Source organism: Pteronotus mesoamericanus, unplaced genomic scaffold (assembly GCF_021234165.1).
Source record: "Pteronotus mesoamericanus isolate MK-2021 breed Mesoamerican mustached bat unplaced genomic scaffold, CSHL_Meso_final contig_20, whole genome shotgun sequence".
Classification (NCBI taxonomy): Eukaryota; Metazoa; Chordata; class Mammalia; order Chiroptera; family Mormoopidae; genus Pteronotus; species Pteronotus mesoamericanus.
In genome coordinates, this window is record NW_026555085.1 from 84522683 (window position 1) to 84542173 (window position 19491).

General features: G+C 34.6%; 1 protein-coding gene across 1 annotated transcript in view; it reads right to left on the bottom strand.

Moving 5' to 3' along the window:
• The window catches only part of MAP3K5 (mitogen-activated protein kinase kinase kinase 5), a 169883-nt gene that overhangs the window by 81032 nt on the left and 69360 nt on the right, over positions 1-19491 (bottom strand). The window contains exons 6-8 of the mRNA XM_054570020.1: positions 19345-19451; positions 16516-16686; positions 3202-3314 (exon numbers count right to left, since the gene is read on the bottom strand). Coding sequence (XP_054425995.1) covers positions 3202-3314; positions 16516-16686; positions 19345-19451 — 391 coding nt within the window. The remainder of the gene's footprint in view (positions 1-3201; positions 3315-16515; positions 16687-19344; positions 19452-19491) is intronic.

The following is a 19491-nucleotide window of genomic DNA, read 5'->3' on the forward strand; positions in this document are numbered from 1 at the left end:
AAGTTTGAATATTAATTTTAAGGTTTGTGAAAGCACAAATAGGGTGAAAATGTAAGATGATATTCTGTGTTATTAAAACTCAGTTCTAAATAGTTTAAACACCAATGATTTTTCAAAAACTGGGAAAGTGAAACACATCATAAAGCAACTAGTCATAACCTCAAACAAACACAACTAGAATTAAAGGTCTTTGAGCAACAATGTACTTAAGAATCGTTTCTTACATTAGAGGTCTTCACATAATGTTTAGAAAGCTTCAGGTTTTGTGACCATCTTATGCCATCTTAATTTTCAATTGTTTACCTTGTATAAATAAATAAATCAAAATACCAAAATACATCTAAAAATAGAGATTTCATACAGAAAAGTCTGATTACTATAAAAAATTCAGTAATTCAGACTAATTTATATGTTTTAAAGGGCCCAAGAGAAGGAATGGGAGAATACAAGAAAGCACTGAAAAAAGTGTATCTTCAAAATATACCAAATATGTTACTAATTACTCTTGTTTTATTAAATAGTATTAATGTTATTATAGTAGACTATTAAATTATTTAGTCGCCCTGGTTTTCCTTGAAAATCCCTTTAATGCTATTTTACAATATAAAAAGTAACTTTAGATAGGTCAATCCATGTTGATTAGCATAATTTACAATTGAACAGAATCTAAATTAGTGACTTTTAACTGCCTTTTAGTTATTATGAACATATAACTTAGAGTATATATCACAGAATTTTAAAAGTCTAAAACAGCTCTTGCAGTAGCTAAAAATTCATTGTCCTATTTTAAGTCTAAGTTTTGCAATTTCCAAAATTTAAAATTTAACTTCATAATAGTTTCAAGTTCTTGTTCAACATATATTATAAATGAGTCCATGGGAAAAAAAAATTAAAGTATGTTTCCTTTACAAAGTTCTATTAATTACAGTTCTTTAAAGCTTGGTGCTGGCCCTCTTTCTTTCTTTTCTAGCTTTATGAAGATACAGTCGACATATAATATTGTGTAAGTTTAAGATGTACAACGTGTTGATTGGATATACTTACATATTGCAAAAATGATGACTATTATCATAGCATTAGCTACTGCCTCTATCAGGTCACATGTACCACTTCTTTTTTGTGGTGAGATCTCTCTGAGCAGTGTGCTGACCATATTAAGCTACATTTAACTTACAAATGAAAACTTAAAACTGTACATTTTCAAACCACTAGGTTATTGCTCTATCTGCAAATGCAAATGAATATCAGTTCCTTAATAATCTGGAGATGTCAATAAAAATTCACCTTAACTTCAAGAATAAAGCAACATGAATTATTTTTAGATCACTGATACATGAAGATACACTGATTATTTCGCCAGTATAGTTTTGAAATTAACCTTAGATGCAAAATTTTATTATAATCATAATTTCTGAAAAGCACAAGTTGCAATGTATTTTCTCTTATTTCACTTACTGACTGAAAACAGTACTTCAAATAAAGCTTTGTGTATCAAATACTTGTGCTATCCAGCAGTGACAAGTGTTTTATCATTAGTTAAGTCTGGGCCTTTCAAAAAGTACTTAATACTCAAACTTTATGGGACTTCTAAGGTTCCGTAGAACATTACATATGGCTATTTTATGGGGGGAACCCAAAAAACCCCAAAATGTATTTATTAAAAATAGTGTATTCATTCTTACATGCTTAAACATCAGTCACCTTTAAAGTACTCTCCATTTGATGCAATACACCTATCGAGATGTTTTTTTCCACTGCTCAAAACAGTTTTTGAACTTGTCGATTTGGATGCCTTTTAGTGTTTCTGATGTTTTTTTGTTTTACCTCTTCCACATCTGCAAAATGTTTCCCTTTGGGGAGCTTTTTCATCCAGGGAAACAAAAGAAATCGCTCATTCAAGATCAGGTGAATGTGGGGGGGGGGGCGGTAGGGCACAGGGGTCATGCTGTGTTTTGGTCAAAAACTTCTCAATGATCAGAGCAGTGTGGGCAGGTGCACTCGTAAATCACCCATCACGAGATGGGCAAATGTGTTGAAAGAGTCTTCAGAAAAATTCAATGAAGCTGAACACAGGATGTTACAACATCGCCAACTGGTGCACTGATACAGATGGGTTCTTAGAACACTCACCTGGCGGGGAAGCCTGTACTACAAGGGGTCCGCCTTCCAGAAGATAATTCCTGGGGTTTTTGGGTCCCCCCTCATATTAGCCCTTCTCAAAATAATGTAAAAAATGCCCAGGACTCATTATTTTTTGAAGAAAATTAAACAAAAACATTCTCCAGTTAAAAACCTTAAAGGAAAACTTCTACTGTTCATACTTCACTAAGATCAAATTTTTTTCTCCAGGAAAAATTAGGTCCAATATTTCTGTCTGTAGTAATAACTCTTACAAGAGTTGTAAAAGTTCTCTAAAAGACTGCGTTTACATACTCAAAGAGAGAGCAAAATCTGACTACTGTAGAAAGCCTCTGGTCTCTAGAATCTTAAAAAAATGTTACCAAAGCTAGAACCAAGAAAATCACACAAAAATTTGTTCACTAATATGCCCTCATTTCTTTACATTTCAAAGAAGGGTCAACAGATGAGATAACATCCACACATAAAAGGAACAAAATATATCCTATCAATCAACAGCTACAATTCAGAGGTGGTCTCTGTGGGGATCAGTCATTGCTAACAGCATCTGCTTGACCTGGTGCTCTGGGACACTGGAGACCCCACTTCCAAGGCCACTGAAATCACAGGGGCAGGTGTGCATAAGAAACAGAAACAGAAAATATCGGCGGTTTCTTCTTCTTCTTCTTCTTTTTTTTTTTTAAATCACCAGGAAAGCAAAAGCAAACTCAAGTTAACATAGAAAATGTTCCTGATGTTTCACAAAAACACTTCCTTATTTGGGAGTTGAAGGCTGAATACAGACCCCAGATTTTCTATATTAGTTTGAGCTAAAACAATAACTATTAACTAGGGTTTTTTGTTTTTTTTTAATAGGTAAAATAAACTAAAAACTGAATCACACTCCAATATAGGATTCTGCACAATACTGTGAAACACTAAACAAGGATATACAATAAAAAAGCTTTTTCAGAAAGTCAGATGAGATACAAAGCAAAAGTGTATCTATCAATGATTCTTTTTCTCTGTACCAAGTTGGCTCCAGTTTAGGGATTTCCATGTAAAATATCAAGCAGTGATTACCAACTTTCCGGAGCTCAAAGGAAGATTCAAACTGGTGCCCAGCTGCCAGAAGAAGGACTGCATAATTAATTCCTGATTGTAGTGTTGGCTCACTTTCAAATGCCTTTTTGAACCTATAAGAAAAAACAAATGAACACGTTTACTTTTTCAAGGTATGCAATAGCTTCTGTTTGCATAATTCCAATGCCTAGGCAAGGAGAAATATTCCCTTGGCCTTTACCCCAGAATCTAGTGTGCTATTAGGATTTAATGCTTAAGTGACTGCATACTCACTCTCAGCTCCATTGCATTCCCCCACTTAACCCACCCTCACCATAGCAACCCAGTCTTTAAAAAACATCCTCTTCAGTAGTTTACCAGAAATGTGAGATAGTGTGTGTGTGTGCATGTGTAAGCAATGGAAATTTAAAAAATTAGAATGGTGCACATATCTTTAACAGTGGTTTTATGAAAAGCCTTAAAAATACACAAAGCAATGAGGAGGATCATACAGGTAACATACTAAAACAATCAGTTCCATAAGAGTGATACAGAAATGAAATAAAGAACTTAATTGCGCTAAAAAATTAAGAAAAACAGTGATTGTGCCTGTGCATACTAATTTTAGCTCTAAGAGAATAAAAACCCTTTTCTGAATATGCATGAAACTGAGTATCAACCTTTGAAAACACTTCAGCATTTCAAAAGACTTCAGTTTTTTTGCATAGCCACTGTGTTTTCAAGGTAACACTTCTAGGATCCATTCTAGAGTCTCCTCACATACATCACTGAACAGGCAACAATATTCAATATTATTTCATTTGGGACCACAAAGAAGAAAATTAAAATAAATGCCCTGGTGACTAACAGAAACTATCTGATACAAATATGAAATGAAACTTTTATTTTAAAAAAATCAGATTGAAGAAAATATAAGGTCTAAATACCTAATGAATATTTGATGATACAAAAAAAGGTTATGTAGGGAAAAATACATTATAATTTCAAGATAAAGGCATTCTTACTTAATGGTGAAAATGAAAGACAGAAATAGCAAAAGTGGCAGCAGGCATAATAGTGTCTATTATAGTATATTCTTGGCTTTTATATATACTTGAAATTTTCCATAATTTAAAATAAGTTAAGCTTAAAAAGGAAAGAAAAGGTACATTTTTCTAAGTATTAGGATCATGTGCCCTTTTTAAGTGTCTTACTCTCTAAATAGAACAAGTGTCTCTGAATGCAAACAAAAATCAAATATATATTAATCTTAACTATTCGGCTTTAATAGTTATGTGTGTGGAGTAAGAAAAAAGTATTTCCAACTGTGTCACCGTTGGTGATTAAAAAGCATTTTTATCTCTCCAGAATTCCCAGTTCTAAAATGGAAAAAGCAGGTATCCAAACTACTGATATCCAACCCTAGTCTTATCAAGGACAAACAGGATTTATAAGTCTTAGATAAGTCTCAAAGGCCTTTGTGTTTGTTCAGAATTAAGAAGTTCCCAATAAAAATGAATATAAGAGAAGAAAGAAGTTATACTCTCCTTTCTACCAATTCATATCAAGGTAGTCAATATTTTTCAACAAATAAATTCTTTCATTTCTCCTGAAACCACAGAACATGAAATATATCTTTTAAAGGCATTACAAAGAAGATGTAAATAGTAGGACATGACCCAAAGCCATCAATAAATATTGGCTAGCTGCTCCCTATGTGTGAAAACCAATGAAAATGAAACATTTATGTCTTTTTTCTGTTACGATAAACTATATTTTAATGAAAATATAAATACCAATAAGATTAATTATTCCTGTTTTTCTAGGGCTCATCATACCACATTATAATAGTTGAATATTGAGACCGAAGACGGGGATGAGACAAGTGATAAACATAGCAGTTCTTTCAGTAATCTAAATTCTGACTTTGATAAAACCATATGATCATAAAACTACATCCTTGCATCACATTAAATGAGTGATTTGCCTATCACCTTCACCATGTTACATTTTAACATTTTTTGAATTCACTACTTGTTAAAAATATTGATGGCATTGTTTATATAGCTTTCCTTATTGCCTACATAACGCCTTACATGAGAAATTCCTTTTGTTTATTGCTAGGGAGAGTTCAGTTTCCTCTGAAGAAGTATACAATCTTTTATTTTCATGTAACTACTAAAAAGCCTGAAGCTCAGTTATACCAAGCATGTTGATCCTTATTATTGGCATATTTGTATTCTCTAGTTCCTCGGTGCTAATTTTCCATATATATTTTATCATTCCATTTTATTATTTTTAAGACTCAAACTTGATAAGAATTCATATAGCTGTTCAAATAGTGAAACCATCCATTTTGGCTGAAGATGATGCATCTGTCTTTTTGCGGTAATTGGCCATAGTATGAAACAGCAGCAAACCCCAGTGGCTTGAAACGCTGTTCACACCCTGTTTCTGCATTAGGTGGCTCAGCTCTGCTTCACGTTGTTATCCCTCTGAGGCCCAGAGTGAAGGAGCAGCTTTCTCTGGGAAATAGCTAAGGAAAAGTACACATGGCAAAACCACAACATGGCTCTTAAAAATTCTGCTGATGACACGCATCAAGCAAGACACACATCCAAACCTAGTGTCATTGATGGGAATATATACTCTTCCTACAAATGGGGACAGTTTATTTCTAACAAAAATAAAGTATAGCACAGATGACAAATCCTACCAAGGAAAGCTGTGATTACCATGAAATGGTAAAAGAAACAGTAATTTTACCTGGCTTAGATTACTGAGCACCTACTAGGTGTAAGGCATTATAGTTGACCTTTCAGGCCTAATATTTCTAATTCTGACAACTCTTTCGGATAGGGAAGATTTTCTCAAGTCTAGTGATCATGAAACTGAAGCATGGAAATATTAAGCCATGCATTTAGAAGTGGTCCAGTGGGTAGCAGTGGTCCAGTGGGAACTTTATCCAGTTCTGCTGGATTCCAAGGCCTGAGCCCTCTTCTCTGTATCACTTTGCTTACTCTTCAGTGTGTCTGAAAAATGTTTTTTTTTTAAGTTTTTTCATTACTTTTTTTTTTTTTTGAAAAGGGAGCTGGGTGAAAAAGGAAAAAGAACAACAACAACAACAAAAAAACAGAGACCTTTCATATTTAGGATAAAGTGTGTATTCTACATACAATAGAAATAAGTATTGAAGAATACTTGGAAAGAATGGTTTTTGTCATAAAATATGTTTATTTGATCAATCTTATTAGACTAAAGACTAACACCTGTAAAAGACTGATATGGCAAGACTGCTGAATATCCCCATAAAAAAGAACCAAAGAAGAAATTTTATGTCATTGAAAACTTCAGAGTTTAACTAGCAAGAGGATAAATGACCATGAAAAATGTTAGTCCTCACATAAAGAAATCTATAAACAATGATTAATATTGTAAACCTATCTATAAAGATAAAGAAATAAAATGATCAGATGTTGAGTTAGGCTACATTAAAGAAGGCTTCATGAAGGAATGAAATCTTAAGGGTGGAATAGGACAGTCATACCTTAAGAGAAGTCTAGTGACTTTGAGTAACTATATGAAGTTATTTCCACTACTGTTGATTCTTTTCTATTTTAGTACTAAATATTTATAGAAATAGGACAAATAATTTGTATTCTTCAATTCATTATTAGATTAAAAAGATGCAAACCTCTTGTTAAACTTCCAAAGCAATACATTTTGTCCAAGGGTTGCCTTATTACTAGTCCTTTATCTGTCAGCTGATTGCTAGCTAGCTCTAAGTGCTCAATTATGGAATGATGAAGTCTTCATAAGAAAAACTTAGTCATTTTTTTGCATCCACATTGAGACATTCAATAAAGTCAAGAATAAGGGAAATATTCTTGAACTGATTATTTCTACCTAAATAACACGTACTTGCCATCAAAGAAAAAACTAAGCTTAAATCAAGCTCTTTCTATTTAGATGTCTTTTTTCCTTCTTTGTGATAGAACTGCTATGATTCTTTCTGTGAGACATAAAAGTAATTAAATTAGAATTGCATGGTGTTCTACATCTCTAGGGATATTTCTGAAATTATCACTCACATAACTCAGAGGCAAAAGCAGGACAGCATTAGAAGACAACTAATGCCAAATTACTCTGTTGATTTCACCTGGAGATGGAGTGGGGAACCCTCTGTTTAATTCAAACTGTGTATTTGTATATATTCCTTATACTAGAAAGTCAGAGAGAAAAATAAAGAATCTCAAATTCTAATTATGTTCTTCCAGTCCTTTTACTATGTGCATACTCTTCCCTCCCAAAAGAGAATGATACTATTTTTATAATCTTTTAATATTTGATATGATATTAAAGATTATTTTTAAACCACAATTTCCTTTTGGATATATACCCAAAAGAACTGAAAGCAGAGAACTCAAACAGATATTTGTGTAGCAGTGTTCATAGCAGCATTACTCACAAGAGCCAAAATGTGAAAACAACCCAAATGCCCATCGACAAGATGAGGGGCTAAACAAAATGTGGTGTATGAACACAACTATTCAGCCTTAAAAAGGCAATTCTGACATATGCCGCAACATGGATGAACTTGGAGAATGTCATGCTATGTGACATAAGCCAGTCACACACACAAAAAGACAAATACCATATGATCCACCTATATGAACTACTAGAGTAGTCAAATACATAGAGATAGAAAATAGCATGGTGGTTCCTAGGTGCCAAAGGGAGGGGAGAATACAAGATTGTTTAACAAGTACAACGTTTGAATTTTGCAAGATGAGAAAAGTTGGAGATAGTGATAATGGTAGCACAGCAATTCAACTGTACTTAATGTCCCTGAATCACACTTAAAAATGGTTAAAATGTTAAGTTTTATGTCACGTATACAAGGTGGGGCAAAAGTAGGTTTACAGTTGTTCATATGGCAAATAATAATAAATAATAATACAAAAATAAACTATGTCACATACTTAGAAGTGTAAAGCTACTTTTGCTCCACCCTGTACATTTACCACCAACTCTCTCCAGTTTTGAATGAATGATATTCCATCACATGGCCATGCTGTCTTTCATTTAACATTTTCCATACTATTGGACATTTAGGTTTCTTTCTATTTTTTTGGTACCATAAACTTAGTGAACACTGTAGTGAATACTGTTGTGAATATATCTAATTCTTTAGGATGGTGTCCAAAGGACGTAAGTAGATTAAAGAACCTGAATTATTTCAAAGCTCTTGATGCACAATGCCAAATTGCTTTCCAGAAAGGTCTTACTAATTCATATTCCCAAGAGCAGTGCAGGAGAGACACTTTTACATTGCACCCATGCCAAATTAAAGTATTCTCATCTCCTTTCACCTTCACCAACTGCTCACAACAAGAAAGCACAGCTCAGGGATTTAGGGTGCACTTGACTGCTTCTGAGAATGGACAGTTCTCATGTATTTATGATCAACCTAATCTTATCCTTCCAATACCTGCCAATTCTCTCCAACTAAAATGCAAATCTCATATTCTATGAAGGCTGGAAAGATGGCTGGAGACACTTCTGGGAATGCTCTGAAGAAATAGAGGTGGGGCCAAAGACTTAAATTTAATCAAATCTTTAAGAATATGAAGAACAGTAAAAATTTAGGAGGAAGGGAGTAACAGCAAAATCTAAACACTTAATAAAAAGGGAATAGTCATATTATCAATTAGCTTAATCTAGTCAATAAAAAGGAACCACTAAGCAGAATCTCCAGAGGTAATGAACTCAGCTTTCTGAAAAACTCACCAAGTGATATAATGTTCAGCCAGGCTTAGAAATGATTGCTTTGGTTCACAAAGTGCAATCACAGCATTCCTCTATATTCTCCTTCCTTTTCAGCATAACTTCTGGCAACCCTCCAATTCTCTCCTTTTGCTGACAACTACATTACATAAAGCAAGCTTCAGCTGCTCTCTTTAGGTACTAGTACTTGTTAGCCATAATTAGGAAACCTCCACAGTGACATATTAAATTATCATTCTTGGACTTCGACTTGGTCAAGCCATAACATGCTTCATCCAGTCTATCATCTGCTGAATGCAGTATTAAATCAGGGTGCTTTTTAACAAAGCAACAGTGAGTATACTGTGTGTTTTACCCAAGTCTCACGGACATCCTGGCATTGCTGGCCCCTTAAGAGCCATCTGTATCTGCATACTGAAGAGCTGGTGATCATGCCGAATTACTAAGAACTCTTTAGGCTTTGTGTTCAAAAAATAAAAAACATCCAAAAATGGGAAACTCACCTATTAGACACAATAAAGGACTAACCTAAAAATGATGTCAGTGGAAGAATGGTGAGATAAAACTGGGGTGGGGAGGAAGGAGGGTAATAGAGATTACACAGAGAAAGATTATCTTGAAGTCAAGAAAACGAATAAAGGGCTAGGCTGGCAAATGGAAAATAGACATTGATATTTATTTGCAGGTTGACTGGTGTGTTACATAACTCTTCCAAAGTCAAGCCAACTCCATTAATAAAATAAAAACTAAAGTGTTATTAGGCACACACCACTGTTTGAACAGCACTTTCAATGACGTAAAAGAAAATTAGTTGATAAAGCAAGGCTGTCCTTTTCCAAGTTACTATGGAAAAATGAACATATTAATGCTAAAAATAGACTTAATTCTTTTAATTTCCTGCCTATGGATCTTTACTGGAAAGACATGATTGCACCAATATAGTAATGGCACCAAATTTCCTTTCAAAGTTCTGAGAATGACTTTACATCTCCCTTACGAATGAGATCGTCATCTCTAAAACAAATATGAGTCCAATCACTGCCTATCTCATGTGACCCCATGACAACCAGGGCACAGGAAACTCAAACAAAGCCTATATAGAAAATATTCAGAGACTCTATGTAACTTTTCCCTCATAAGATAAAATGTTCAGCTAGATCCAGAAAGAGAAAGAAAACTCTTGAGGAATTTTTAGGAAAGGAAAAATTTAATCTTGTTAATAATGTTGTTTTTTTTAAAAATTCATTTATTGATTTTAGAGAGAGGAGTAGGGGAAGAGAGAAGAAAAAAAACACTGATTTTCTTGTTCCACTATTTATGCATTCATTGGTTGATTCTTATATGTGCCCTGGCTGGGGATCAAACCCATAAACTTGGCCTAGGGTGATGATGCTCTAATCCACTGAACTACCTGGCCAGGGCCTTGTTATTGTCCTTTTTGAACAGGGATAAATATGACAAAATATAAAGAAATAGAAAATATTTTCACATATTATATACTAAGGATATAACACAAGTGCCTACCATTCCAGGACTTAAACATATGTTGCTTTATTTAATCCTCACAACAGAGCATTCATTCCTCCTCAAGTGATCGGTTTAAACCAGCTGTAATAATCTTGCTGGTGATTTGTGTACTATTGGGCTAACGATGAAATACTAGAAGCATAAAGGAAAGTCAGGGGTAGGTTTTTTCCCTATTTTTTTTAATTTTATTCAATTACAGTTTATATTCAATATTTTGTATTAGTTTCAGGTGTACAGTATAGTGGTTAGGCAATCATATACTTTTCAAAGTGTTTCATGATGGGATAGGATTTTATGAACGTGTTTTCTTAGTTCTAGAAAAAGATACAGAAAGGGAGGCCCTGTGCTACGGAGGACTGTCCTCAGGCCCTCCTCTAGCCTCCAGGCCTCTGTTCTAGTCCCTGGGCTCTGGAATTCCCTGCCCATGCGCTCTAAGCTTTCCACCCAGGGTCTAAGCAGGCCTCGTCCCTTGGTCTGCCCTCCAGGGGGTAGACCACAGCTCTGGCGCGTGTACCACTAGAGTCAAAAAGTCCCTCTTTGCTGGGAAGGGAAATCTAGCTTGGATGTGTGAGCTGGAAGATGGTTAAAAAAAAAAGGACACAGAAAAAGTGGCCTCCTTTTGTCTCCAGACCTTGGTGTACTGAAACTGTTTTGATGCCTGAAATGGCTGTAGCCATCTTGCAACCCTAAGAAGGCCAGCCTGAGGGCAGAGCCACCCACAGCAATGATGAAGGAACAGGCCAGGCCTTACATTTTTAGCTGCTGACTCAACCTATGCCAGATCGTGCCTTATTTCTGAACTTCATATTTTGAAAGACACATTTTCTTATTGCTTAAAACCATTGGAGTAGGGTATTCTCCTACTTGCAGGATGCTAAGAGTATTCTGACTCATGTAGGTTGGTGTTATTTTTAAGTAAAAAGCAGAATTTCCTAAAGGTTAAGTAATTTGCCTAAAATTAGAGTCAACTTTTATCTTTTGTCAGTTTCCCAGAAGTGCAAGCAACTTCAACAAAACAATACAGGCATTTCTGAAAATGTCTGTCCCTGAAATGTAGTAAAAACAACACTAGATCTGAAAAAAACTAGATTTGAAATTTTATTAGTCACAGGACATCAAGAAATTCACTTAAGTTCTTTGAATTTCGATTGCCTCAGCTGTAAAATAGGAAGAAAAATGTCCACCTTGCCTACTAATGAGGTGCGTATAAGCCTCCAATAGTTAGTAAGATACCAAAACCTTGTTTGAACTCTTGAATTTTAGGGACTGATTATTATTTTTACCTATTAAACAAATACTGCATATAACAAAATATCCTCAGTAAGTATTCTGCATATAAATTCAGTATAACTATTTCATGATTATTTCTTTTTTCTTTTTAGATTAGGTTAAAATGTTGTGGAGATAATCTTGGCAATGAACTTTCCATGGGCCTCCAAGTCATAGTCTGTAATATTTCCTTGGGTTGTTTCAGTTAAGTCTGTCATTCAAGAAACTCTGTGGCTTTTTTTTAGGGCATAAGTCTAGGCTCTAGGCTCTTGGGTCACGGTATGTTTTACTTTGAAAGTTGGATATCCTCCCAGTTTCTTTCTCTCCTCTTTTTCTTTATCTAGTATCAGCCCCAGCATCCTCTACTAATATTTGTGATAGGCACCATTGCTATTTTCTTTAACTTATATTTAACTTTATATTGAACAGCTATGATAAAAAGCTACAACCTTTTGCTGTGGCTGGGTGGCTCAGCTGGCTGGAGCATCGTCCTGTACACTGAAAGGCTGCGGGTTCAATTTCCAGCCAGGGCACATACCTGGGTTTCAGGTTCAATCCCCAGTCAGGGTGCATACAATAGGCAACTAATTGATGTTTCTCTCTCTGACATCGATGTTTCTCTCTCTCTCATGCTTCCTCTCTCTCTAAAATTAATGAAACATATCCTCAGATGAGGATTTAAAAAAAACAACACTACAATCTTTTAGTAACTAAAAGCTAAATGCAGTTTATCTATAATCAAAAAGGCATTTTTAATACCTTAACTTGGATTATAGACATTTAAATATAGAAAAATGGCATTATTTTAGCCATCCACAAGAGCTTCAGTGAACAAAAATAACTAAGGAAGTGACAATACAAAATATCAAATGTTAGAGAACTACTCTCTTTTTACACTTAAATCAGCAGGATGTGTTCATTCAAATCATTCACCCTCCATCTGTCCCAAATAAGATTCAACAACCAAAGTTTGTGCTAACAACATATTACAATACTGCAAATTTCATAAAACCTAAACCATAAACTTTTTTCATATTTTTTATTTTCGCACAGCTCATCCTCTCTTCTGGGCAAGACTCAACAATGAAAGATTGTTCTAACAATGTATTATAGTTCTGCAAACTTAAAATAGCTAAGCCATAAACATTTTTCTTATATTCTATTTTCACATTCTGAGCTCCCAAGTAAACCATTCAGAAGACAGGCCTTCATTAGAGGGTTACCCTAGAAGCAAAAGGGTGCATGGTACAGTACCTGTACCAGATACAATGTTCAGTGTGTACGACTTTCTCCCTCTAATAAAGGGCAGCAAAACTGAACTCTGTAAAGATATTAGAAAGGGAAACTGACAGAAAGAGTTCTATGAGCCACTGGGATCACAACTGCTTGGGGATGTTTTCTGCTATGTTGAAGACCTTATCCTTAAACTTTTCATGGCCAGTAGATCACTGTCTGTTCAAACCAACAGACAATTATTCAGGCCATGGCAAGTGTCAACTGAAAGGAGCTTGTGGGACTGACCACCTGCCTTAACATCCCAATCCTTATCCCAGCACCAATATTTGACAAGTGAGAACTCAGAGGCTCAAACAAGGTCAGTTAAAACATCCCTTTGGGATCCATGACTCAGGAAATGTGAAATCCTGGGTAAGTCTGGCAGGAAGCCTAGTAGCTTCAGTGCTCCCCTTTGTGTCAGCACCTTGAGGTTCTTTTACTTCTCAGCTCTAACAGATGTGGAGGTTGGGGGTACGGTCATCACACCAACACGAATCAAGGGGTTTGCAATACAGTGAAAATTTGATCAAAATATTAAGAAATATTGAAGTGGTTTTACAGTGTCAGGGCACGAAAAAAAACACGTTAAACTGGGGGGAAACCTTTTTAGCAACCATCAGGACAAATGGAGATGACAGTAATAGCAGGTTATAGATAAATAATCTACAATAAAAATGACATTCATATATTACTAAGTAAGTCAGGGAGTGACACATAAGAGCAACACAAGATCAACCCCTAAGGACCATCCCATTAAAAGGCTTTGAGCTCTAACAGCCTTTCTTGTTCTTCCTAAAGAATTAGCAGATACCTTAAAATGAAATCATAGAAATTTGGCATCTTCAATTTGACCTGAAGACCTTGAACACAAAGCTCCTTTGAGAGACAGTTAATGTTCCTCAGCAAATGGGAACCATAAAAAAGAAGCCAAAATCTGGAAGTATAGAAAGTTAAAACTAAAACACCCTGCCCCCTAAAAAAAAAACCAAAAACCTGTTCCTTACATAAGCTTTATTTGACCTTGAAAACTCTAAGTAGTCTAAATTGTTTGGTTTTTCAAGTGGGGAAACGCTGTTTTACTCATGTGCATGATGCTCACTCACTTCACAGGAGATGTTTTCCATTTAAACTCACTAACTATGAAAATCAGGCTTTTAGAGATTACTTCTGTATTTCATTTTCACTGCCATATTGAAGTATTTACACTGGCATAATGCTTCAAATATCAGATTCTAATGCTCTTTTTTATGGGTAATTTCTATTTTTATTTTTTGGATTATTTAATTTTATTCTATTTTATTTTTAATTATATTTTATTGAGTATGCTATTACAGTTGTCCCAATTTTTCTCCCTTTGGCCCTTCCACCCAGCACTCCGACTCCCTCCTGCAATCCTCACGCCATTGTTCATGTCCATGGGTCATGCATATAAGTTCTTTGGCTACTTCATTTCCTATACTGTACTTCACATTCCCATGGCTATTCTCTAACTACCTATTTGCACTTAATCCTCTTACCTCTTTGCTCATTCCCCTACAACTCCTTCCCATTTGGCAACCCGCGAAATGCTCTCCATATCCATGATTCTATCTCCGTTCTTCTTATTTGCTTAATTTTTTATATTCAACTGTTGATAAACATGTATTTATTGTCATTTTATGGTTCATAGTTTGACCTCCTTTTTCTTAAATCAGTCCTTTTAATATTTCACATAATAATGGTTTGGTGATAATGAACTCCTTTAATTTTTTCTCATCTGAGAAGCTCTTTTTCTGCCCTTCTAATCTAAATGATAGCTTTGCTGGGTAGAGTAATCTTTGCTGTAGGTCCCTGCTTTTCATGACTGAATATTTCTTGCAATCCCTTCTAGCCTGCAAAGTTTCTTCTGAGAAATCAGCTGACAGTCTTATGGGAACTCCCCTATAGGTAACTACTGCTTTCTTCTGCTTTTAAGATTCTCTCTGTATCTTTAGCCTTTCACATTTTAATTATGTTGTTTCTTGGAGTAGGCCTCTTTGCATCCATTTTGTTTGGGGCTCTCCATGTTTCTTGGACTTCCATGTCTGTTTCCTTCACCAAATTAGGGACATTTTCTTTCATAATTTTTTCAAATACATTTCCAATTTCTTGTTCTTTCTCTTTTCCTTCTGGCACCCCTACAATGTGAATGTTGCAAGGCTTGCAGTTGTCCCAGAAGGTGCTTATACTATCCTCATTTTTTTGGATTCTGTTTTCTTCTTGTTGTTCTGATTGGTTGTTTTTTGCTACCTTATGTTCCAAATCATTGATTTGATTCTTGGCTTTATTCACTCTACTGTTGTTTCCCTGGAAATTGTTGTGTATTTCAGTCAGGGTATCCTTTGTTTCTGACTGGATCTTTTTTATGCTGTTGAGGAGCTCACTAAGTTCCTTAAGCATCCTTATAACCAGTGTTTTGAACTCTGCATCTGACAGATTATCTTCATTTTGTTTAGTTGTTTTTCTGGAGTTCTGATCAGTTCTTTCATTTGGGACATGCTTCTTTTTCTACTCATTTTGGCAGCCTCCCTGTGTTTGTTTCTACGTATTAGATAGAGCTGCTATGACTCTCTGTCTTGGTAGTTATGGCCTTGGTAGTTATCCCGAAGTCATAAATGCAGTTTATATATTTTATTCTAAAAGTATTTTTTCATATTATGGTCATTAATTCACTTAGATTTCTTTTTTTGTGTGCGTATGACTTAAAGTAGGGACCTAATTTTATTTATTTTTACAAGCAGATAAACCAATTCCTTAGTAGTATTACTGAGGAGTCCATCTTTTCCCCTCTTCTCATAGTTTTCCTATTCTGACATAAATCTAGTCTCATAAATATCTCAGTCTGTTCCAGGCTATTTCTTCTGTTTCAGTGTTTTCTATGCTCACACTCATACTGCAATGTCTAATGATTACAACTGTTTAGTAAGTCCTGTATAGTAAGTCTTGTTATCTGGTAGAACAAGTCCCTCCACCTTGCTCTCCAAAACTACTTTGCTTACTTTTGGTCCTTTATTTTTCAAATAAATTTTAGAATCAATTTGTCAAATTTCATTGTAAGCCCTGCTAATAATAATTTACATCTATACAACCAGAGATTTAAAATATCAAGTCTTTTAATCCACAAACTTGGTATATTTTCCCACTCATTCAGGTCTTATTTCATGTGTTTATATTAGCTTGTATAAATTTTCTACAAAATTACATTTCTGTCATTATATTATATATGAAATATTTTTTAGATTATTTTTAAAATTATCTTTTTATCTGCTCTTTAAATTTTACTCCAATTTACTCTACCATATTAAATGAATTGCATCAAAATTGTTTACTAAAGCTATAAATTCTAAGATTTACTTCATAATATATAATCTAAATGGTAACAACAATTTTTTAACACTTCAATTTGCAAACAGTTTTTTATGTCATAGGTTTATCAAGCAACTGATCCTACATACTCACCAGAAAGCTCCTTGGTCTCTACTTTCAGTGTCCATGAAATTAGAATCCAAAAACATATCTTTGTAGATTCGACCAACTAGGCAATACATATCTGAAGCTACTTGCCCTTCACTTTGAACCATGGGAATCATAATATCAAGAGCTTTTGCTCTATCTCCAGGGAGATTTCTCCTAAGGTAGGGGGAGAAAACATCCTTGTTTCAGTATAGATTACAGAAGCAATATAGGTCAATTATCTTTTAAAAACTCTAATATACTGATTCACATTAGTGAAGTTTGGCAGGATAAAAACAATTAGATGTTGAGAGTTGTCTGTAAACCTCTGTACTAAGCCTTATTGTTTTTTATCCTTCTACATGTCTCCTTGGTTTAACAAGAATGTCTCCTGAATTGCCTTTCTGATAATAGTAATGGTTTGGTCTCATCCATCCACAGACCTTCCAATTTCTCTGCAGTCTATATGCAGAGTCCAGGTGGTGAAGTGAGATTAAGAATGTAGCCTGTGGCCCTAAATGGGGCACAGCCAACTAATCCAGACAGGGTTACAAAACCCTGACTTTAGATTTTAATGGCTTTTGCTCCAAAACACTGAGCAAAGTAATTCACAAACAATTAAAATAAACACACTTCAACCCAAGAATTACCTAATTTCTATGTGTCACCAATTAACTATTTAAGAAAGCTATTTTTTGTAATTCATTTTAAAAAAGCAAGTATGTATAGACCATTCTTAAAATGAGATAAAAATTCTCTTTAGTCATTTCTTTGACCTTGAAAGTTTACCATGCTAACTAACTGAAAGAAGTCAGTCACAAAAGACTACATATTATATGATTCTGTTAACACGAAATATGTAGAGACCAAAAGTAGATTCGTAGTTGCCTACGTCTGAGGTACTTGGGGTAAAAAAAGAGGGTGACTGCTAATGCGCTGAGGTTTCTTTCAGGGATGATGAACATGTTCTAAAATGTATTATGTTGATGTTCACACAACTCTGTTAATATAGTAAAAACTAATATATGGATAAATTGTATGGAATATAAACTATATTTCAATAAAGCCATTATTAAGAAAGTCATTTCTCTTCTCAACTACTACTTTGAATCTTTCTGTTTATAAAATTTGTTTTTTACTCTGTCCTAAATACCTTTGGTTTAGACTAACACTTCATACAAATATGTTTATCAACTCATTATATTCTATTTTAGAAAAGGTAAAGATAAAACATCAAGAAAAATATAAGAGGCTCTTACAGACTTTCATTTTTCATTTCAAAATAGAACATATTCCATCCCATCTTTCAAAAATGACTGGCAAACTTGAGCCTTTAGGATGCAGTAGAATTAGAGAAGTTTTAGTTCTAATGAATAGAGTTCAGTGATCCTTCCAAATTCCAGAGGATTCAAACAGTGACTGTAAAATATTTCTGATAATTTCAATAAATTTTCCTGGAAAGAACCTATGAGTTAAGATTTAAGCTACATATTTTCCCCCCATGGAATGAAAAATCTAATAATACAAAACAAAAGCATGGTTTCTTTTTTCTTATGTCCTAGGGATCTGGGGACTTCAACAAAATATTGATGTTTATTGAGACAGTTTTTATAATTTGTATACCTTCATTTGGTTCTGATATTAAGAATAAAGTATTAAAAAAGTTTCACCTTGAAGAAAATAAAAGCCCCACAAAAAAAGACTTATTTTAAAACCAATTGGAGCAGGCAATCTCTGGTGGTCTCATCTCACTTTGTCAAATCTAAAGAAAAAGTTGTTTAATAAATGGGGTATAAAAATACACTTTTACTATACATTTATTGATAATACTAGCAATTTCTACAGTTTGGATGGATAAACAAAGGAAAGAAACCATCTCTGGTTGAACAGCATGCTGACTTTTCCTTTGTAAATAGGGGCTGGAGAATGTGGTGATGAAAAACAGACATCAGCATTAGACAGATCAGGGTTTGGGCCTCAACTTTATGACATGAAACTATGAGCCTTGAAGGAAAGTTACTCAGCCTTTCCAGGCTTCAGTTTCCTCATCTGTGAAATAATTGAGTCTTCAGTGACACATGGCAAGTGCTCAATAGACAGGATGTCCCCTCCATTTTTTTTTTATTTCCATTCCCTTCAGTTGTGTTAATTATGTGTATATTCAGTTCTCCACCTTGAAAGAGAAAGCACAACTAAGCATGCTTTGGACAGCTCAGTGCCTTAGGCCTCTCCATGGCCAGATCTAGGACAGTCCCCTGGGTGACTCTGGGTAGCAGTGGCACCAAGGTATGTGCTATGATGTGAACAGAAGGGATAGAGGCAGGAGTAGCATCAGCAGTAACAGTCCTGGACCTAGAAGATTCATGAACACATGACCAATTATGTGGCCAATAGAGTTCTGATTATAATTAGGTGTGTTTGGAGCAGTCCCAGTGAAAATATTCTCTGGTTCGGAATATGTTCCCCTAGTTATAACTACCCTTATCCTTCTTGAGTCATTTTTTGCATGAATTACCATTTGGTGTGGAGTATATTTGCTTAAACATAACATCATATTCATGTAATTTTTAAAAATTCTAAAAATATATAAAAAGCAGATACAAATTTCAACAGAGAAGAATTTTAAGGATTTTAATATAAAAACAGTGAGAACTCTTTTTACTGACCCCCCAAAATCAGAATGCATGCTTCCTGTATATGGTTGAAGTGGAAATATTAATATTGCATTTTAACAGGGAGCAGTTGCAGGGCTACACAAAAACATAGTTTAGAAAAAAACTGCAGGTTAAAAAATAACATGTTAGCACATTGTAAACAGGAACTTTTTCTTCTTACCTATTCAGTGCAAAGGCATAATGAAACTTCACATGATGATGGGAGGCCAAATCAAAGGTTGGCAGCTTTTCTAAAGTCTCTACCAACTTCACAATTGAATCATATTCCTTTTAAACAAGAGAACAGCATAGAATTAAACCATTAGGA